The sequence below is a fragment of the Lithobates pipiens genome, unplaced genomic scaffold (assembly GCF_037356315.1).
Source record: "Lithobates pipiens isolate NorthernLeopardFrog02 unplaced genomic scaffold, aLitPip1_a1.2 Scaffold_18, whole genome shotgun sequence".
NCBI classification, from domain to species: domain Eukaryota; kingdom Metazoa; phylum Chordata; class Amphibia; order Anura; family Ranidae; genus Lithobates; species Lithobates pipiens.
In genome coordinates, this window is record NW_027507758.1 from 128,806,923 (window position 1) to 128,830,106 (window position 23,184).

The following is a 23,184-nucleotide window of genomic DNA, read 5'->3' on the forward strand; positions in this document are numbered from 1 at the left end:
CTTTGAGGCAGATTGGGTGGCACTGTGGGTGGCACTGTGGGCACTATGGGCACTGACGGGGGGCACTGACGGGGGGCACTTACTTTTGCTTTTATTTTATTTCAGGATGGCACTGCGGGAGGCAGGTGGGCACAGGCAGGTGGCAGGTGGTCCCTTGTATTGATGGCCGTGATCGGGACTCATGTCCCGATCACGGCCGCCGGCGATCGGCTTTTTTTTTCTCGGAATAATAGCCGATTACCGGCTCCGTTCTATCACATGATCAGCTGTCATTGGCTGACAGCTGATCACGTGATAAGGGGTCGGGATCGACCCCTTACACGGATCGGTGATCAGGCGAGTCTCACGGACTCGCCGATCACAGAGCGCGCCGCGCGCGCCCCTCAGGGGGCGCGCAGGCCGCTCGTAACCGGGACCACGTCAATAGACGTAGTCCCGGAAATGTAGGTCCGCGCTAATGCCGTCATTTGGCAATAGCGCGGATCTGTAGTGGTTAAAGCTGATTTTCATGTTTCCTATCACTATTTCCTTTAAATAGTTTTCTTTGGACCAAGCTGGTCCAAACAAGCTATTTCCTTCACTAAGTGCTGTAATGTACTGAATGTAGCTTGAATTATATACAGTATACGGTGCTGGGTTCCAGCTGTGAAACAGGGACTTCCCATCTCACACACAGAAAAGAATAACCTCAGCCATTTAGAGACCACTTTGGATTCTGTGAATTAATGCCAAGCTTCCCCTTATTGGCTGAGATGGAGAGGCAGGCTGATGACATCTCAACACCCTAACGCAGACTGACTATTTTGTTCCAGTTGTGAGATAGAAAGTTTCTGTCTCGCAGCTGGAGCCTGGCACTGTATACGGTATGAAGCTAAAGCTACATGCAGTACATACAGTGCTTAGAGTCAGTGCAGCACTGGACCAGCTTGGTCCAAACAAACTATTTGAAGTGGCTGGAAACATGGAGATCAACTTTAATTCACTCTGAAAATACATCTGGTGTAAACACAGACCTTTGCTGTATGTTGGTTAGTGACTTTGGACACCTTAAATTTGTGAAAATTGTATCAGTGAATACATTTTCTAGAAAAACCAAATAAATTCCTTGTGCTAGCGAGTGAAATCTAAATAAGAACTGCTGCATCCACTACACAATCTAGATACTAGATTTAAAAAAGCTACTCCAAGAAAAAAGTGGCCTTGCTATCCCTTAATTTTAAAAGTGTCAATATGCATGCAATAAAGTTACATCATATAATTATCACATGCCCTAAGAAGATACTAATAGTTTACACTATTAGTACCTTCTTAGGGCATATGATCATTATGTGATGTAACTTTATTATATGCATATTGACGCTTTTGGAATGTAAAAGGATAGCGCGCCCACTTTTCTTGAAGTAAATACTTTCTATCCGTACTAGTTGAGCAAAATTATTCTGTTGAGTGTGAAATGTTTTATCCCCTATATTACTATAAGTGGAGACATGGTGCAGATCATCCATAATGCTGGGCTAAATGATAATGACTGATGTTTAATTCAGAACTTCTTGCATTTCTTATACTTTATTTTCTCATCATAAAACGAGAGTTTAGAAACCGCTAAGCAAACCAGCATTTCCTATTCTACATTAATTGGTTATTATTACGCTGATATTAATGTGACCTTTCAAATTAGAGAGCACAGTAAAATATGAGAATGCTTACTTCTGCTATTTCTAAAGCTGACAAAGCCGTGCTATGCTAAAACCGTTTATCTCCGCAAATAAGTCTAATAATAGTTAATGCATTTCCATGATTGTCCCATGGCCAGGCCAGATTCCTCTAAATGTTTGGTTGTTTTAATGCCTTCCATAGCCAGCCGATATCTTCAGTTGTCCAAACATTGGGCTGCAGTTGACCACTTGTATTTATCATTGGACTTCTTCTAAATGGCCCATCCAAACAGGAAGTTCTCTAAGCATGTTTTTATGAGTTTCAGAAAGAACTTCTTGGCCAGTGTTTGTGTGAATAACTCGGAACTGCTAATTGTGTTGACCATGTCAGTTACAGTAACCTAACCGATCAGATGAATCGGAGAGAATGGACAGGTTTAAATCACAGACAGACTGAAAGCGTATTTCCATTTTTGCAGCTATATTTCAGAAACACCTGTTATGTTTGTTATGTGTTCCCATTCACACAGCATACCCAACAATTAAAAAAAAAAAAAAAAAAACATATATTAAAACAATATCCTTTTTAGATGAATTTCTAAGGAGAAAGTGTCATGCCTGATTCTAAGAAATTCTGGTCAATCTCAAGTGTCCATCATTAATATATAATACAGGAGGTCGGTTTCTAAATTTTCATCTTTAATAGGACAAACCGTTTTCCGATCTATTTTACAGCTGATAATGAAGAACTGTGAACATGATAGACATAGGGTTAATTATGTTATACATTACTGCATAGCTCCCCTTTACACATTACAAACCAGGAGGAGCATGTAAGGATTGTTAAGGAAGTAAAAAGCACTTAAAACGGTAACCAGCAGTTTTTCAAAATCTTTTAAGGCAATCTATCTTAATGAGAACAAATATAAAGTAGATGATACCCACATTTGACTGAAAAAGTGGAGTGACTGAAGAAGTGGAAATATACTTTAAATTGTACTTGTACTCAGACTACAAACTTTTTAAGTTTTTACATATTCTTAATAACCATTAGAAGAGCTAAACAAGCCACCCCTGACCTCTCTAGCTGCATGTAATATGAATGGATTAATTCTCAGATTACAATTTTAGCCCTGGTTCACATTGATACTACTGTGAAATCGTGCAGCTTCACATTAAGTAGCACGATTTCAAAGTAGCAGGTCAGCGCGATTTCAGGTGCTACTTGGCTGACATCTGTGCCACTTCTTGCACAGATGTCTATGCAAGTTGCACATAAAATTGCAAAAAATGGTGCAAAAACCCTTTTTTCTCAAATTGGTGCCGCTCCCCAAAATCAGAGTCACACCTATGCCGACAATAGAGTGCGACTTGGGAATTGGAAATGTAAAATGTAAAACCGCATGACAAGTTGCACCGTGTTAACGGGAGCTTAGAGTTGGGTTTCAGTCCTTTTCTAATTAATAACAAGCCCCTGGTGTTGGCCTATATTGGAAGACTGGCAGACTACCAAGATTCTACTCTCCATAGAAAGTAAGGCAAAATGCACTGTCACTTTCGGTGCCTCTGAATCTGTCCACAGTGCCTATAGCTACAAAGGTTAAAGAGAGCTTGTTTAAGTTGCTTTCAATGCTTGTTCAGAATATGTACAGTGGATAGTTTAAAGTGGTTCTACAGGCTTAATGTTTTGTACCATTCTGTGCCTGAAGGTACAAAACCTTCTCTGTGCACTAGCCCCCAGCCCCCCCCCAATACTTGAGAGCCCCATCATGATCCAGCGATGTGCACAAGAGCCTTGTCTCTCCAAACACACTCACATTGGCTAAGACAGCAGCAGAAGCCAAGGACTCCTGCTGCGGTCATGACAGCCAGTTAGCAAATGAGGTGAGAGAGGTGGTGGCTTTGTGTAGGAATGGACACGCGGAGCAACGGCTCGGAGCAAGCCTTTTTGGGTGGCCCCACCGCAAGCTGCTTAATCTGGGGGAAGTTGGCAGGAGTGAGGGGCCAGAAGCGCCAGCAGGGGACCCAAGAAGAGGAGGATCCGGGCTGTTCTGTGCAAAACCACTGCACAGAGCAGGTAAGTATAACATGTTTGTATTCAGAGGAGCAACAAAGGTGGGACTTTACATGAAGTGCGTGAGTGCCATAAGATCAAATTTGGTGAGCAATTGGGAAAATTTTATTAATTGGTTCATAAAATTAATCATTAAACTTACAGTATACATTTAATATTATCAATTCCATATACAAAGATATTGGGTACAATCAAGTAAAAATGATAAACATTTATACAGAGTAATATGAGCACCAACATTTTTTTCCCCGGTACACCAAATTATGTTAATGAAAAACCATAGATTTAAGGTAGTGCCTGCCAGACAAATGGCTCAGATATCCAATTGAAAAAAATATTAATAAAATCTCTAAAAAATTAGTCATAATTGAAGATAAACACGACAGTTGATAGCTCTACGCGTTTGTTACATGTTTGTTACTGTTACCGTATTTATTGATGTATAACACGCATAGGCGTAAAACGCACACATTCATTTTAAGAGGGTTTCAGAAAAAAACGTACATTTTTAAATAAGGAACTTTGAAGCAAAATAAGGGTCAGTGCCCATCTGCAGCCTCACAGGTGTCATTAATGCAGCCTCATCAGTCCACATCAATGCAGCAGCCTCACCATTGCCATCAGTGCAGTCTGATAGATGCCCATCTGCAGCCTAGAGGGCACAGGGAGGGGGCGGGATGAGCGCTGACAGATTACATACAGTGAGAATCTCCTATGATAGACAGAACACTGGTCCAATGACTTCCCAGGAGACAGGACTTCCTATTACAGAGGCCACCAAGTAAACAGGAGATTCTCCCTGCATGTAATCTTAAGGCGCTCGTCCCTGTCCCCTCCCTGTTCCCTCCGTGGCAGCTAAAATGTAAGTATTGGTGTATAACACACATGCTATTTGCAACCAATTTTCAAGGTGAAAAGGTGCGTGTTATACGCCAATAAATACACTACCTCATTTTTAATTGCCTTTAATATCAATTTAATGTGCATAGTCTGGGTATAGGTTCACTTTAAAGTCAGACTAGTTAGTTGGGCATTAGCAGTAGACAGGCAAACCTAACCTATCCAGGTGTCCCAGCCATATATAATAAAATTACAAGAACAGTAGATCTTAGCAATTTTTTGGTGTTGGGGATTAGACAAATGGTCAGTCAGTACAGAACAGGTAATAAAATCAAGCTAACTTTTCACCCCTATTGCTTAATTAAGTATCAATTGCTCAATTCCGCATTGAAAACTGAGCATACAGTAATTATACATGCAATACTTGTAATATCCTCTGTTCGCAGAAGCCTAGTATTCTGAGCCTGCAATGCCACAGACCAAACATTATCAGACTTTATAGCAGTCTTGGCCTAATCGCACATCTGCATTTGCAATTCCATGCAATTACATTAAGGTTTAAAGATGTACTTTTACACTAATATGGTGGGTTTTAGGCTGCGATTTTCTACAGATCACCAATGTAAAAAGCAGAAAAAAACATGTAATCTGCCCCAAAAAAGCTCATGTTGTTTTTTTGAGCTTAAGGCATTTTTCAGGCTTTTTGAATAAATTACCGTATATATTTGTGTATGAGCCGCCTTTTTCAGCATATTTTTTTATGCTGAAAAAGCCCCCCTCGGCTTATACTCGAGTGAGGGTCTCCTGCTGTGTCATGCAGTCTTAACTGTTCGGCGACTGTCCACTGTAAAAAAAAAAAAGCCCCGCCTCCTCCTCTTCCGTGATAGACAGAACACTGAACGCTGCTACAATGCTGGGAAACTGAATCAGTGTTTGTCTATCATGGATGAGGAGGAGGTGGGGCTTTGTTACAGTGAATGGCTGCCAAACAGTTAAGACTGCAGTTGCATGACATAGCGGGAGACATCCGCTGTTTGTAATCAAAGGTACAGGCGGGCACAGGGAGGCTGCAGATGGGCACTTATAATATAGGTGGGCACAGTGAGGCTGCAGATGGGCAGTAGCTGCTGCATTTCCCACCCTAGGCTTATACTCGAGTCAATACGTTTTTTTTTGTGTAAAATTAGGTCCTTCGGCTTACATTCGGGTCAGCTTATACCCGAGTATATACGATAATCGATATTCGCTGTTGATCCCGACCCCTTACCACGTGATCAGCTGTCAGCCAATGACAGCTGATCATGTGATGTCAACACAAATGGTAATCGGCAATTTTTTCTGCTTGCGCTGACAGCGAGAGGAGAAAGAAAAAAAGCCGATCACCGGCGGCAGTGAGAGGGACATCAGCTCTTCAGTGCCCACCTGTGCACCCTACAAGTGCCACCTAGTAGTAGGCAACAGTGCCGCCCACCTGTGCCATCTGTTAGTGCCTACAGTGTCATCTGTTAGTACCCACAGTACCACCTATCAGTGCCTGAAGAACAGTGCGGCCCATCAGTGTCACCTACCAGTGGCCATCAGTGTCACCTACCAGTGGCCATCAGTGTCACCTACCAGTGGCCATCAGTGTCACCTACCAGTGGCCATCAGTGTCACCTACCAGTGGCCATCAGTGTCACCTACCAGTGGCCATCAGTGTCACTTATCAGTGGCCATCAGTGCCGCCTTATCTGTGCCCATCAGTACCGACTTATCTGTCTCCATCAGTGCCACCTTATCTGTGCCTATTAGTGCCCACCAGTGCAGCCTATCAGTGCCCACCAGTGCTGCCCCATCAGCGCATATCAATGAAGCAGAAAAATGACCTGTTTGCAAAATTTTATAACAAACTAAACATGAATTTTTTTATTTTTTTAATAAAAATTTTCCATTTTTTTTTTTTTTGTTTAGCAAAAAATAAAAACCCACGCTGTGATTAAATACCACCAAAAGAAAGCTCTATTTGTGGGGGGGAAAAAATTATAAAAATTTCATTGGTAGTGTTGTATGACCGTGCAATTGTCATTCAAAGTGCATCAGCGCTGAAAGCTGAAAATATATAATATTTATAATAATGCTTGCTGCTTTTGAGTATTAATAGTAGTTATTTTATGTAGCCAGTAGTTGTACATGGCAGCCTACCAAAAAGCCTAACTCAAGTTTGACTCGAGTGTGTATTTTTAAAAACTGTTTGAGGTATTTTAGTGCTATGTCTATACAAATGCCTTATTTGTCATATTGTATTGTACAATAATGCACATGACTGTGAGATATTTGGTAATGTTAACGCAGCATAATCCCTGTGGCTTTGCTATATAATGAAACTAGATAAGAGATGTGTCACGGCTTTGCAGGAAATATATGCAACATCTTCCATATAGCACATTTCATTTTCTGTTTCTTGAGAAAGGTGTTTTAATTACCACTCTACTGTTACATTACCAAGTTCGTCAAAGTTAATCTTGTTGTTATTGGTAATTCACACCTGAGCTTTTTCAGCTCATAAAGCGCTCGTATAACGCCCCCAATAAAATGCCTGAAAAACGGCCAGCGAGCAAAATCCCATTTATTTAAATGGCACCTATTCACATCTGAGCATTTTGTCACCTGAAGCAAAACGCCTGAAAAAACGCCTTATGCTCAAAAATGCTGCTTTTTACATTGATGACCTGTACAAAATAGCGTTAAAAACATGGTAAAAATGCACGACTTTGAAACGCTCAGGTGTGAATGCAGCCTTAGCGTAAGGTACATTAGCCCATCCTCAGAATGACAGCCACTGTTTATCCCTTCCAGAACATATCTTGTTCACTGCACAATAAGCCCCAAGACTTGAATAGGGCAGAACTACAAATGTTTTTTAGTTTTAGGCTTCATGTACACTGGATGTTTTTACAACCTCTCCTGAACAATTTAACTTGAGAGATAGTAACCCACATTTAAAATGCCCATTTTGCCGTGTTTACATGCCACGTTCAGCAGCGTTTTGCCGCGTTTGCGCTTAGAAGCATTTAAAAAAATAAAAAAATGTGTGTGTATATATATATATATATATATATATATATATATATATATATATATATATATATATATATATATATATATATATATATATATATATATATATATATATGTATGTATGTGTGTGTGTGTGTGTGTGTGTGTATATATATATATATATATATATATATATATATATATATATATATATATAGTATCTCACAAAAGTGAGTACACACCTCACATTATTGTAAATATTTTATTCTATCTTTTCATGTGACAACACTGAAGAAATGACACTTTGCTACAATGTAAAGTAGTGAGTGTACAGCTTGTATAACAGTGTCAATTTGCTGTCCCCTCAAAATAACTCAACACATAGCCAAGAAGTAGAATGCATGGAGAAAGAAAAGTAGAGTGAGGTGACATTGCAGAAATGGAACAAAAAAGAAACAAACAAGTAGAAGATGTGCAAAAAAGATTGCATAAAAATGAAGCAATGCAAAGTGAAGGAAAATATATTATATATATATATATATATATATATATATATATATATATATATATATATATATATATATATATATATATATATATATATATATATATATATATATATATATATATATATAAATAAGGAATGAGCAAGTGACCATGTGAAATGAAATTGTGTAAAGTGATGATCATAAAGGATCAGCGTGAGTATAAGTGAAACAGTAATGAAAAGAGGGAGGATGTGGAAAAAAAAAACATATGTAAAAAAAGTACCCCTAGGTAGGGGACATTGAATCTGTATGTGGTATGGGGCAGGCAGTGCAAACTGGTCATCAGGTCCGCTTTAAATGGGGGCTCCCAATCCAGCTGGTTAAATAGGGCAGACGTGTGGCAAGGGCATGAGCCTGATGATGAGCGGGAGCCGTCCAGCCGCCAATGGCGCCAAAACGGACTCCCACTAAACATCAGCTGGATGGAAACATGCCGAGGCAACCAAGCAGCACTCAAGAAAAACGTCACTGGTGCGGCATGAGCGTGGCTCATACGCACAAAGCTGGCCGCCCCCATGTCACCTGATTAAGGCTATGGGTGGCAGGGAGCGGCACCTGATGTGAAACTCAACTCCCGGGGAAGAAAAGATAAAGGGGCAACCAAAGTAAAGCAGGCACAATGGACAGCATCCACTAGGGGTAGAAGAACTTTGGAACAACTCCCAGTATATGGAGATATACTTTCCCCCCTTTTTTTGTATGTTGTACCCAGGATGGAGGCAGAGCTCCAACACAATGGGTAGCTTATACCTACCTTTTTAATTGCTTGTACATTTTCCTCAGGGACAGATGGGATTTTATTCCATGATTCCCACCCTCTGGATGGCATTTACTAATTATACACATTTGCGATACGTATATTTTTTTTTTTTCTATTTGTGACCTATTTTTCAAATACTTATGTTCCACAGTTCTTCTACCCCTAGTGGATGCTGTCCATTGTGCCTGCTTTGGTTTGGTTGCCCCTTTATCTTTTCTTCCCCGGGAGTTGCGATTTGCATCAGGCGCCGCCCCCTGCCACCCATAGGCTTGATCAGGTGACATGGGGCCGGCCAGCCTTGTGCGTATCGACGCCACACTCATGCCGCACCAGTGGAAAAAATGCCCAACTGCTCCTAAATGTCCGTTTACCAGCAGCAGTGGCCTTAGAGTCCAGTCCCATTCAGCCACTTAAGGATGTGGCCTATATTTCAGACTTGGTATTTTTCATTTACAATCTTTTTTTTTTTGCTAGAAAATTGCTTAGCACCCCCAAACATTATATATATTTTTTTCAGACACCCTAGAGAATAGAATAGCGGTCGTTGCAATACTTTGGCACACTCTATTTGCACACCGGTTTTACAAGCGCAATATTTTAGGAAAAATGTATTAATTAAAAAATAAGACAACAGTAAAGTTAGCACAATTATTTTTTATATTGTGAAAGATAATGTTACGCCGAGTAAATTGATACCCAACATGTCATGCTTCAAAATTGCGCCCGCTCATGGAATGGTGACAAAATTTTACCCTTAAAAATATCCATAGGCAAAGTTTAACAATTTCTACAGGTTACCAGTTTAGAGTTACAGTGGAGATCTAGGGCTAGAATTATTTCTCTTGCTCTAACGGTCGCAGTGATACCTCACATGTGTAGTTTGTACACTGTTTTCATATGTGGGCGCAGTAACGTATGCGTTAGCTTCTGCGTGCGAGCTTGGCGGGAAGGGACACTTATATTTTTTTTTTCTTATTTATTTTATTTTTTATTTTGACACTGTCCTTTAAAAAAAAAAAAAAATTGGTTCACTTTTTTATTCCTATTGCAAGGAATGTAAAAATCTCTTGTAATAGAAAAAAGCATCACAGGTCCTCTTAAATTTGAGATCTGGAGTCAAAAAGACCTCAGATCTACTATTTTCACTAAAATACTATATATATATATATATATATATATATATATATATATATATATATATATATATATATATATATATATATATATATATATATATATATATATATATATATATATATATATATATATATATATATTTTTTTTTTTTTATGATTTTTTTTTTTTCTTTTGCAAAAAAAAAATTCCCCTTTAAGACCATTGGGCAGAAGTGACGTTTGACGATGTGGGAGCCATCTTTCCCTCACTCATCTCCATGCCTGTCAGGGAAGAGGCTCCAGTCGTCTCCTCTGCTAGCAGAGAGTCCGGTAAGCTGCAGAGACCCTCTTAGAGTGTCAGGAAGGGGGGGGGGCCCTCTCCTGCCCCTGATAAAAGCGGTCTCGTGGCGAATCCCCTGCAGAGATCACTTTTATCTGATGAAGAGGATACTGGGGCTATGGCAGCTATCTGCCATAACGGTATTCCTCTTCAAATAGCAGACGTGGAACGACGGCAGGCGGTCCTTAAGTGGTTAACTTTCTGAAATTTCAGCCATGGGTGGCCCCTTTGGCATGACTCTAGCTGACATAATTCAAACTGAAAATTGAAGGAACTAGTGGAAAATATTATAGCCAAACAGAGACAGCCACTGTTCAAGTGCTTGCTGTCAGCAGAGGTATAGGTTGATGCAAAAAGTTGACCTAGGGCCTGCCCCCCCCCCCCCCCCCACTACCACCCACCACCACCCACCACTTCCACTGTGTGTGCAGATACACCCACCGCACGCCAAGATACTTAAAGTGGCTTAAGAGTTAAGAGAACAGGGTTCACCCCTGGAGAATCAGAGGACAGGGACCCCTGGCAGGTCATTTGGCAGAGCTCTCCTTTCCCATTCCAGCACTCTAAACTGCCCCCCCCCCCCCCACACACACACACACACACACACACACACACACACACCCCCTCACACACACACACACACACACACACACACACACACACACACACACACACACACCCTCACACACACACACACACTACACAGGGCTGAAATCACAGTCCTTTACACACAGTCTATCAGTCTTCACAGGGTGTTATCTGGCTTTTATGTTGCCGTTCTGGCCTGTGAAATTCCTTGGTCGGAAATGGTGTAGTTGCAGTAGGCAGATGCACCCTATGCAGATCATGGCTGACTGGCTGTGTTGTGAAGGAATGTGATTTCAGCCCTGTGGAGGAGGAGCGGTATAAAGTGCTGTAATGGGAAATAAGCTCAGCAACAGGCATAGCATCTAGGCGGAGGGGGTGGTCAGGGAGCTTTGGGGGGGTGCAACTTAAATCTGGGGGGGCAAAGCCATGTCACACAAAATCTGGAGCCTGCAGCCCCTCAGGAGGTGTCAAGGGATTTGTTTTAGTAATTTCTTAAGGTTTCTCTGTCAGTGTTGGCAGGTGTTGGGGGAAGGTCACCTCCCAGAGATGCGTGTCTTTTCCCCAGTTGTCAGGGAAGTGGGGTAATCGGACATCCTTGGGTGGGGGGGGGGTGACTAGAAGACACGGAGCAGTGTCTTACCTCACCAGTGACATCGGTCCCATGGTGACTACAGGATGGCACTCTCCTCCTTTTTAACTCGCTGAGCTTGGTTACCATTCCATGTTGCCAGCACACAGCACAGAGACTTCCCCATCCTGGGCTGTTCTCACCCCATGCTCCTCCAGCAAATGGCTCACAGTGTCTCCCCAGCCAATGAGAACAGAGGGGTGTGGACTGTGGATAGCAAAGTGGAAGCCCAGTAATGGGGCATGGCTGTGGGGCCCTAGGGCAGATCGGAGCTGGACTGTGGAGGATATGATAATATGACGGAGGCTACAGGGGCCTCCAGGAGCTAGGGGTGGGGTTGCGATTGTGACCCCTGCAACCCCTTATGCTACGCCCATGGCTGTCGGAATACAATAGCTGACAGGAAATATTCCTCCATACATGCTATTTAGCAGGATGAGGGAATTGATTGATTTCTCTCATTCAGCCCACAGGGCCAGCCTAAGGGTGCTCACTGTGCAGGTGTTCACATCAGCTACACATTGGAAATTTATATTGATCTGGCACCCACATGTAGGCTGGACCTACAGCTACCCAGATAGCAAGGATAACTTACCACAAATTTGTGGCAGTGTTGAATTGTAAGTCAGCTTGCTTCACATTTTCACTGGCAAGTTGTACATTTGCAGAGAACTTGAAGCACAAGTTCTAGTTGACACTTTTCCCATTTGTAGCAGATTTGCACGGCAAGTCTCTAGAAAGAGCAAAGTTGCAGTGGTGACTCCACAGCAAGAACTCTGCAAGTCTACAGCATGAAGATTCAGCCACAGCGATCCCTGTCTAGTCTATGTCTATATTTTATATATATTACATCTTTAAATAAATATTTATTTTATTAGCCTCTAGCAAGTGTCTGGTCCTCACTTTTGTTGTTTTGGTTTGCGGTTGAGTTTTAGGCCGCGTACACACGCGCGGACTGTTTGCCCAACCTTGTTCGTCAAACAGTTTCGGCAAACAGTCCGCTCAAAATTTGCATGAGCGGACTTGCCCACACACGAGCGGACTGTTTCAGCGAACTGTTTGCCAAACAGTTCGCTCAACTTTTGAAATGAACGGACTCGCCCACGTAAGGAGGAGGCAAATCCGCCCATTTCGAGCGCGTGTACAGGTAGGCGGGGCCCGCGAAGGAGACGTCGCGGGCTCCGCCGCCTGGAATGGGCTTAAAGGGGAACCCCAACGCCGAAAAAAATCGGCGTGGGGGTTCCCCCAAAGTCCACACCAGACCCTTGCCCGAGCACGCTACCCGGCCGGCCAGGAAAGGGGGGCGAGCGAGCGCGCGCCCCCCCTCCTGAGCCGTACCAGGCCGCGTGCCCTCAACATGGGGGGGTGCCTTGGGGAAGGGGGGGCCGCGCGGCCCCCCCACTCCAAAGCACCTTGTCCCCATGTTGATGAGGACAAGGGCCTCTTCCCGACAACCCTGGCCGTTGGTTGTCGGGGTCTGCGGGCGGGGGGCTTATCGGAATCCGGGAGCCCCCTTTAAGAAGGGGGCCCCCGGATACCGGCCCCCCACCCTATGTGAATGAGTATGGGGTACAATGTACCCCTACCCATTCACCTGTGAAATAAAGTACAAAAAAAAACACAACACAGGGAAAAAATATTTTATTGCACAGCTCCGGGGGTCTTCCGTCTTCGGGGGTCTTCTCGCCGGACTCCTCCGCTATCTGTGTGTAGCTCTTTTGCTAGCGGAGGAGTCCGGCTTTCTTCCTCCCCGCCGCCGGTCTCTTCTCCCGACTTCGGGGGTCTTGTCCCCCTCTTCGGTTCTTCTGTCGCCGCTGCCTTCCGTTCTTCTGTCGCCGCCTTTGGTTCTTCTGCCGGGCCACCGCGCCTTCTTGTAGCTCTTTTACAGGCGGTGGCCCGGTCTTCTGTCGCCGCTGTCGTCGCCGCCGCCGCCGCCTTCCGTTCTTGTTCTTCTTCTTGTTCTTCTTCTTCTTCTCCTGGAGATGTTGACTCGACGATCTCTCCGGCCAGAATGCCAGGGACACGCTCCGCTGCCACTTATATAGTGACAATGGGGCGGTGTCACATGGTATATGTCACATGGGTTGGTCACATGGGTTGATGTCACATGGGGACTATGACATCGTAAGGGGGCGGGGTCACCATGTGACCAACCCATGTGACATATACCATGTGACACCGCCCCATTGTCACTATATAAGTGACCGCACAGCGCGGCTCTGGCATTCCGGCCGGAGAGCTCGTCGAGTCAACATCTCCAGGAGAAGAAGAAGAAGAAGAACAAGAACGGAAGGCGGCGGCGGCGGCGACGACAGAAGACCGGGCCACCGCCTGTAAAAGAGCTACAAGAAGGCGCGGTGGCCCGGCAGAAGAACCGAAGGCGGCGACAGAAGAACGTAAGGCAGCGACGACAGAAGACCGGGCCACCGCCTGTAAAAGAGCTACAAGAAGGCGCGGTGGCCCGGCAGAAGAACCGAAGAGGGGGACAAGACCCCCGAAGTCGGGAGAAGAGGCCGGCGGCGGGGAGGAAGAAAGCCGGACTCCTCCGCTAGCAAAAGAGCTACACACAGATAGCGGAGGAGTCCGGCGAGAAGACCCCCGAAGACGGAAGACCCCCGGAGCTGTGCAATAAAATATTTTTTCCCTGTGTTGTGTTTTTTTTTGTACTTTATTTCACAGGTGAATGGGTAGGGGTACATTGTACCCCATACTCATTCACATAGGGTGGGGGGCCGGTATCCGGGGGCCCCCTTCTTAAAGGGGGCTCCCGGATTCCGATAAGCCCGCAGACCCCGACAACCAACGGCCAGGGTTGTCGGGAAGAGGCCCTTGTCCTCATCAACATGGGGACAAGGTGCTTTGGGGTGGGGGGGCCGCGCGGCCCCCCCTTCCCCAAGGCACCCCCCCATGTTGAGGGCACGCGGCCTGGTACGGCTCAGGAGGGGGGGCGCGCTCGCTCGCCCCCCTTTCCTGGCCGGCCGGGTAGCGTGCTCGGGCAAGGGTCTGGTGTGGACTTTGGGGGAACCCCCACGCCGATTTTTTTCGGCGTTGGGGTTCCCCTTTAAGCCCATTCCAGGCGGCGGAGCCCGCGACGTCTCCTTCGCGGGCCCCGCCTACCTGTACACGCGCTCGAAATGGGCGGACTTTCCGAGCGGGAACAGTTTGCTCATTTCGAAAGTAGCCTACACACGGGCGGACTGTTCGCTCAAACACAGTTTCAGCGGACAGTTTTTCGGAATTTCCGAAAGACTTTGTCCGTCCAACTGTCCGCTGAAACTGTCCGCTGAAAGCCCATACACGGGCGGACTGTCCGCCCAAACACTGTTCAGCGGACAAGGTTGGGCGAACAGTCCGCCCGTGTGTACGCGGCCTTAGAGACACTTCCCCAATACATTTTTGGGTGTTGGCATGCAATTATTATTTAGTTGTTGGCATGTACATACGGTAATTATTGATGCTCACTGTGCAGGTGTAGCCAGTACTAAAGCAATCTACATGGAAGTGGTGAATATCTGAAGATGTAGTGTCTGTATTGGCAATGTAAATAAGCAGCTGAATGATGGAGTTCTAGTTTAGATCAAATTAGGTTGGGTACAGAGCCTGGACTAGTGCAAGCAATTAGTAATAGACTTGCTAAAACTATTACCCAAACATTGTAACAGTGCTAAAGGGAGAAATTATGGTAATTTCGACCTGAGCTGTGTTTCTTGGCCAGGTTGTACTAATTGCCTATGTGCCATTTCTTGGTTTCTGGAGCAGCTGCATAGTGTAACCATGGTGTTACTGCAATTTTTAATTGTCGAATTTGTCTGGAGTATATGAACAGTGGTGATCTGTACAATGTAATTAGAAAGTATTATACTGTTGCGGACATGGTCATAGAACACATTGATATTGCTGTATTTTTTTCTTTCATTTTGTTTTTTTGTTAAATTCAGAAGTCTGATTTTCAATATAGGAGGACATTTTTTTCGTGCTGATCATAGCAGTCAGGAAGATTCTGGCAATCATTTTATATTTCAGGTTAAAAAACAGAGTGTCTAGGATGGCCATAGTGCGACCATGTCTTTGGTTGCTTTACACCCCAGAGATTTTTTTCTTTTATATCAGCCACTATAAATACTGTAATACTAAATATTATTGAAACATCTAGCGGATGTTGAATGAGAATGCAGTATTTAGTTGAAAAAGTGGTTTCCTACAATTAGCCACAATATACAGTTTGTGAGAAGTCTTATGCCCTGTACACACGGTTGTACATTCCGACCACAAAATCTGTCGGATTTTTTCCAAAACTTGTGTTGCATACACACGGTCGCACAAAGTTGTCAGAAAATCTGATCGATCTGAACGAGGTGACGTCAAACACATACGTCTGGACTATAAACGGGCCGGTAGCCAATAGCTTTTGTCTCTTAGTTTATTCTGAGCATGTGCGGCACTTTGTCCTTTGGAATTTATGCAAAAGGATTTTGTTGTCTGAATATTTTAAATCCTGTTCTGAAATTGTGCGTTGTAAAATCTGACAGAAAAAGTCCGATGGAGCCCACACACGGTCGGATTTTCCGACAACATGATCCGATCGCACATTTTCCATCGGAAAATCCGACCATGTGTACAGGGCATTAGCGTTCTCAGTATTTTGCACGTTTAGGTGCATCAGGTGTTTTTTCTGCTCAAACGCTACTTTCCTGAATTAAATTTTGCTGCATTCAGATTCCCCCCCCCCCCCCCAAATGCTCCTGCCTTTAAATGCCTTTTTGTGCATGGGCACATGGGCTAACACAGAGGGGAGTTTAGGAGCAGAAATAAAGTCAAATATCTGTAAATCAGGCATTTTTTAGCAGCAGTGTGCATGAGGCCTTATTGCTTTAATTTAGGGCTTATGTTGTGGTTATGGGAAAAGTTGCGTGATTTAGTAGTTTAATAAAGTTTTATGGGGCAGGGTTGATACCATTCAGTCCACAAAAATGCTGTTTGTTGTCAACAGGAATTAGTTGCTGAGTGCAATGCATTTTTCTTTTATATTTTGCCCTAACATACACTTTAATAATAAAAAGGGCATTTTAAATAAAACATTACTGCTTATTAAGAGCATATTGGAGATTTATTCATCAAGTATTATAAAGGTACTGACTGACATGTTCACTTTAATGAGCTACAAAAATACATTCTCACATATTGGGTGTGAGTGTGTTTGTGGTCAGGGTGACTGTACTTATTATGCTTAGGCAAATGGAAGAAGTCCCATGCATCTGCTATTCTGAACTGCCATTAAGGAGACTTACTCTAGCTGTACATAATAAAATTTTTATTAACCAGTCCCATTTAATAATCAGCAAGTGCACTGTAGTAAGTAATTTTAAGCTGGGTACTGTAGACATGTCACTGGAGAAGTGGTTGAGGGGGTGTACATCTCACCTAGGTTGCTACACAGTGTGAGATGGTAAGTCCAGGATGGATCAGTTTCTCAGCAGCAATATGCTGCTGAGTTGTTATTTAATCTTGCCGGGCCTGGGTTTATATGGAATGGCAGGTAGGTTTGGTAGAGGGACCTGTCATTCCACACCCCCCATCCCTCGTTCCAGTTCTGGGTTTTGGATCAGGTGAGCTTTGATCCTAATTAGCCTGGGAAGGTAAAGGCTCTGCGGGCCTGCAGGTGTTTGCTCTCAGCCAGGGAAACGAACAGTCTGTGTGTTTGAGGAAGCTGCAAGCACAGCCACTGCTGGAGCTAAAATCCACCCTGCGATATCCAGGCGAAAGACGCTGTGTTTATAAGTGTCAGATAGGTGAGAAGAACCTGTTAGTAAGCGCCCAGCCGGGCTAGGTTGTTTGTTTTTGTTATTATTTTGTTCCTGTTATACACAAGAAGCACGGTGTTGCTGTATACTTTGTTTGTTGGACTGTTTGTACCACGAATAAACGCCAAGGTCTGCTTTATAAAGTCCAAGTCTGCTGTGAACTGTGTCCAAACACACCCTACCCCGGGAAGATCCCTTACAGTACATACAGATTGAAAATTGTCCAGTTCAGCAGGTACCAGCCAAGGTCTGATCTGTTCATAGCTGATTACTAGATTGTCTTCTTTAATGAGCTGTGCTATGTGAGAAGTGTGTGAAAACAGGAAGGGACTTCAGGGGCCCTGGGATTCACATGCTTGTATCATCTGAGTCAGCCTCGCAGTCCAGTAAGTGAAGGCTAACCGTTAATGAGACCTGGACAAAGATAGGACCATCCTTCTGATGATATAAGCAGATGATTAGGAAGGTACCATGCTCTGTGTGGAGGTTAAATTTCTGTAAATGTTACACTTACACATTACGTAACATGAAATAATATATATGACACTTGGTCCACTTTCATAAAATGCTATATATTGTGTCTTCCTCAGGTTTGGCTCCGTTTCTGCTAATGGGAAATACAGTTCATCCATTCCAAACACGGGTGCGCGGTTTAATGCTATGCTTGCAGCTCTCACACCAACACGATTAGCGCTAACATTCCAGGCTCTCGGCGCTATGAAGGTATTTGCTAAAAATAAAAAATAAATCTACTAATCAATGGATGACAGTAAAGTGTCCCTTTCTGTGCAAAATAAATGTTTGATAGATGCATGTGCACATTATAAACATTTAACAACCATACACATATAAATGAATTGGAGTAAAACCACATTTCAACAAACATATCACAAATGCAATGCCAACTTTTAGAATATCAAAACATATGCATACATAATATAAGAACCAAAAAAACATGACAGCCATGTAAAGTTTAAATCATTAGGTGCACGCAGAAGACCACCAGATCAACTGGCTGGAAGAGGGTCACAAGAGTTGTAAATAACAGTAAGACTCTAAAAGTGAAAGCCAAATACAAAGAATCTAATAAAATAATCCAGAAACATCATGAATTGCCAATGGTTATGATTGGCAAGCACAAGGAAAAAATACCTTCCCCAATACTTTAACATACAAACGATCTCATAGAATCCCCAGGCATTTTGGAAAGCCTCTACGTGTCCATTTTCAAAGGACTGCTATATATATTGTTTGGTAAGGTGTTTCTGTCCTCATGTGATGCTTACAACCAATCGCAATACAGCTCTTGATCCCTACCAGCTCTGCATGGCACCAAATGTGGTGTCTAATCGGGATGAACAGTCCTACATTGGGGACCCCCTCTGCTTCCATGTACAAGTCGCTTCATATCCGGCACACCAATGTTGTCAGTTCCGCCATGGTGCAGGAACCCACAGACTGAGTGGCACCAGCATGGAATCGTCGACACCCACTCACACCAAAGGATGGAAGAAGGGCAAACCCACTGCAGGCAATGACTAAGTTGCCACTGCACACAAGTTGTACATACCATCCAACCTGTGGTTAGCGGACAAAAAGTATGGTCACCCACAGATGTATTGCGTGGGTGACCCTACCTTGCCGAATGTCCACTCCAGCCCAGACAGCTCAACAGGTACTGCCAGGACCCCTACAGGCAAAAAAACAAATTATAGGCTTGTTACAAAGTTAAACAATAAACCAAAATGTCAAATCAAAACAACAAATGCCATATATATTTCTGTAAGTAGATATTCAATGTTATCTAAACTTAAACAAAGAAACATGTAGAGGAAAGATTTTAGATTTCCGGATTGCCTGATGTGAAGCTGTCGAAATACCATCTGAAGTTCATTGCTTCATTTAAGCTGGGAAGGGTAGTAGCATGTAACATGTAAACTCATCTTAACTCTCACTGTAGTAGACTTTTATTCCAGTGTTCCCCCCTCGGGTCTTGATGGACTATATCTAATGCCACAAATTTTGACCTTGGGTATATCGTATTTGTGTTTCTCTGCTACATGTCTGCCCTACATAGTATAAATGTTACCTGTTTCTATAACATGAGTATGGTCGTATTTTGTTTTCCACCATGCCCTTTTAGTCTAGCCTACATAATGCCACAAGGGCACACAGATAGGTAAATCTGGTCTTACAGTAATAGAGTATTTTATAACATGTTATTTTCTATTGGGTAGTATGATAAACCTGTCAGTACAGACATAGTAACAATGCATATTCAGCTACACATTTACCTAATTTAGGATCTGTTATAAGAACAGGCCAGTATTTTGAAATTATTTGTTTGAGCTTACAATATTGATTTGTATCTCCCATAATGATCTGACTAGTGTATTGGGACACATCTGGAAGTTTTTGATTATAATAGGCCAGATTGTGAATGTTGAACTACTCCTATAAAAGGCTTTTTTTTTACACGTCTTACGGTAACCACTATCAAGTAGATGGAATTTGAAGGCTTTAGTTTCATTTGTGAAACTGTTAATGTCAGAACAATTCTGTTTTAAATGTAAATATTTGGCAAAACAGGATTGAATGTACTAAAGATTCTGGATGGAAACTGTTGGCTCACAAAATGGTGTTACGTGCTGTAGGCTTACGATACAAAGGAAACTTTCTAAATGTCTAGATTTATCGACATATACTTCAATGTCCAGAAAACTGATATGTTCAAGGTAATATAACATGGTGAATGTAAGAGTTCACGCGTTGGAGTTCAAGTATGACAGACAACTGCCTAGTTCCGTTGCTGATCGATCCCAGAATATAAAGAATATAAATGTCTTATGTACCTGTGCCATGGCAAAATGCGGCACACATATATAGATGACTCATCACCCAGGAGAAACTCCCACTCCCCTAGGCACAGCATTTCACCATCGCGATGTCATGCACCTGAAGATAGGGGGGGCTGCCAAAAGAAAAGACACAAATCTTAAATTTCCACTGACTCCCTTGCTGTAAAAACTGTCCAATGACTCTGAGGCCCTTGTCATATGGGATAAAACGGTATAAAACCTTCACATCGATCGTCTCCAAAAGAGCTTTTTCAGAAATAACCCAATCTTTAATCATTTGTAAAAAACTGATAGTATCTTTGACAAACGAATGGAGGCTGTACACAAAAGGTCCTAAATTAAAATCGATAAATTTGTTTAAATTTTCGATGAAATTTGCCCTACCAGAGATGTGTTAACCTGGGGGCTTGTTTTTGTTCTTTTAAATTATGGGTAAGGTATAAAATGTAAGCAGTGTAGGGAATTTAGTCCTGATAAATTCCTACATGCTATTGGATATATTGATTGCTTTGATGAAATGCCCTATTAATTAGTTAAAACTCAAATTTGAATTTTTCAATCATAAGAACAGATATTGAGCCCTACCAATGTCAGTTTTTCATTATTTCCATACACGTTTTCATAATTCTTGTTGACCATTATCACTGTTTCCAACCTTATCAGCTGATTTAATAGTAATTTGATAATTTTATTTTAAATTCTGAGGTGATATTTAATGCAATTTAGTGGTCCTCTGATGACGCTCGCAACTGAACTAGGGAAGCACATTTCTGGCTTTGGCAACCCATTAATCGTGATCTGGGCCTGCCAACCCATTATTCCAAAGCATCAGAGTGCAGGGAGCAGGTGACTCTTGTCCCAGGCGGAGTAATACCAAGTGCACTCCTCCTCTAATCCTTTCTAGCAGCCCGGATAGCAATGCCAACAGGGTGGGGTGAAATATGTTGGGGTCTGGACAAATGTCTGCCAAGCCTGCACACTCACTAGTCAGTGGCGTCCAACTTACTGGACCTTGGCAGCTGGAGCAGGGGCCTCTACGCATTTATCGTAGGTCACCACAATTTACTTAATAAATGTAATTTTCTTGATTTATATTGTCAAATGGACATTTTGTTTTATATATCCCACACTGTCAATTTCTTAAACCTTTTTTTTGGCACACTACTGTCAAAAGGTTGCCTTCTTATAAAGAGTTTTTTTATAGGGTTAAGAACTACAACTAAACTGACATGCCGGGAAAGTCGAGCATTAATCAGAGAAGCAGCCAAGAGGCCCATGGTAACTCTGTAGGAGCTGCAGTGATCCACAGCTTAGGTGGGGGAATCTGTCCACAGTACAGCTATTAGTCGTACACTCCACAAATCTGGCATTATGGAAGAGTGGCAAGAAGAAAGCCATTGTTGAAAGAAACAAATGGAAACGGTGAATTACCACGCTATACCAAAATGTAAAAACTAAATACCTACATTAATAAAAAGTAGCTGCTAAAAGGTGAGATGCACACAAAAATTAAACAGAGGAAAGTGTAGCAGCGCTGGATTAAGGCAATAAATGAATACCCTAATTACTAATAAACAAAACCAAAATGTAATGCCTCAGAAAAATATATAAAAAACTGATAAATAAATCGGTATAGGTGAATGAATAATTAAATTCAGCAAAAAATGAATAGTGATATAAAACATTCATATTATCATGCAGAAAAGTCCATAAAAGGGGGGTGTATATAATAACATCACCCTCCTAAATTACAATCAATTAGGTGAAACAAATAAATAGTAATGAAGTGAAAAAAGTGTCCCAAAAAAGAATAAGATAATGTTCTGTGACAAATCCACCACCATATCCAGGATGTGACGCCAGATAAAATGCAAGCCTACCAAATAGCAAGCTATATGAGCTTGTAACCTGCAACCCGATTGGGGCCTCATTCCAGAGGGGAACCAAATTTCTCCAATCTCGGATTCGTATCCTAAGGTGGACAATAATCTCCGGAGGACCCACCAGATGAAACTGACAGCTGGGCGAACCTGTCCGGACCAAGAGGCTCCAAAGAACCCAAAAAGAACAAGGGGACTCACCATAGTACATAATACCATTCAGTGATGTTAGGGGCGGCTGATTGTCCATCATGACATCCTTGTAGAGATCCTTGTGTCCTTCTAAATACTCTCTCTTCTATGCAGAAATACAGTGACATCCTGACACCTTATAGGAGCTTCTCTTCCATGAGATCTCTGGTGATTTCTAGAATTTTCTTTGTATTTCTCTATTCTATCAGGGAGGGAGGTGGAGGCAATGTGATGGTCATATGATCTCACAGGAGGAAAACTCTAAATCTCCTCTGCCACCAGATCCAGGAACGTAATCTCTCTACGTCCTTCTAGAAGTGACGAGAGAGATGGTGTCAGGATGTCACTGTCTATTTCTCCATGGAGTGGGAGCATTTAGAAGGAAACGAGGATCTCTACAAGGACGTCATGATGGACAATCAGCCGCCTCTCACATCACCCGACGGTATACTATGGTTCTTTTTGGGTTTGTTCTTTGGAGCCTCTTGATCCTAACGGGTTCGCCGCCCAGCTGTCAGTTTCATCTGGTGGGTCCTCCGGAGATTATTGTCCACTTTAGGATACGAATCCAGGATTGGAGAAATTTGGTTCCCCTCTGGAAAGAGGCCCTGATCGGGTTGCAGGTTACAAGCTCATATAGCTTGCTAGTTGGTAAGCTTGCATTTTATCTGGTGTGGTGGATTTGTCACGGAACATTATTTTTTGGGACACTTTTTTCACTTCATTACTATTTATTTGTTTCACCGAATTGATTGTTATTTAGGAGGGTGAGTTTAATATATACACCCCCCCCCCCTCCACTTTTATGAACTTTTCTGAGGCATTACATGTTGGTTTAGTTTATTATTGTTGAAAGAAAGCAATCAGAA

The 23,184-nt window shown here is 42.8% G+C and overlaps 1 protein-coding gene across 1 annotated transcript in view; it reads left to right on the top strand.

The window, feature by feature from the left end:
• ACOXL (acyl-CoA oxidase like) overlaps nt 1–23,184 on the top strand; it is a 477,525-nt gene that overhangs the window by 134,477 nt on the left and 319,864 nt on the right. The window contains exon 9 of the mRNA XM_077486109.1: nt 17,976–18,108. Within this exon, the coding sequence (XP_077342235.1) occupies nt 17,976–18,108 (133 nt within the window). The remainder of the gene's footprint in view (nt 1–17,975; nt 18,109–23,184) is intronic.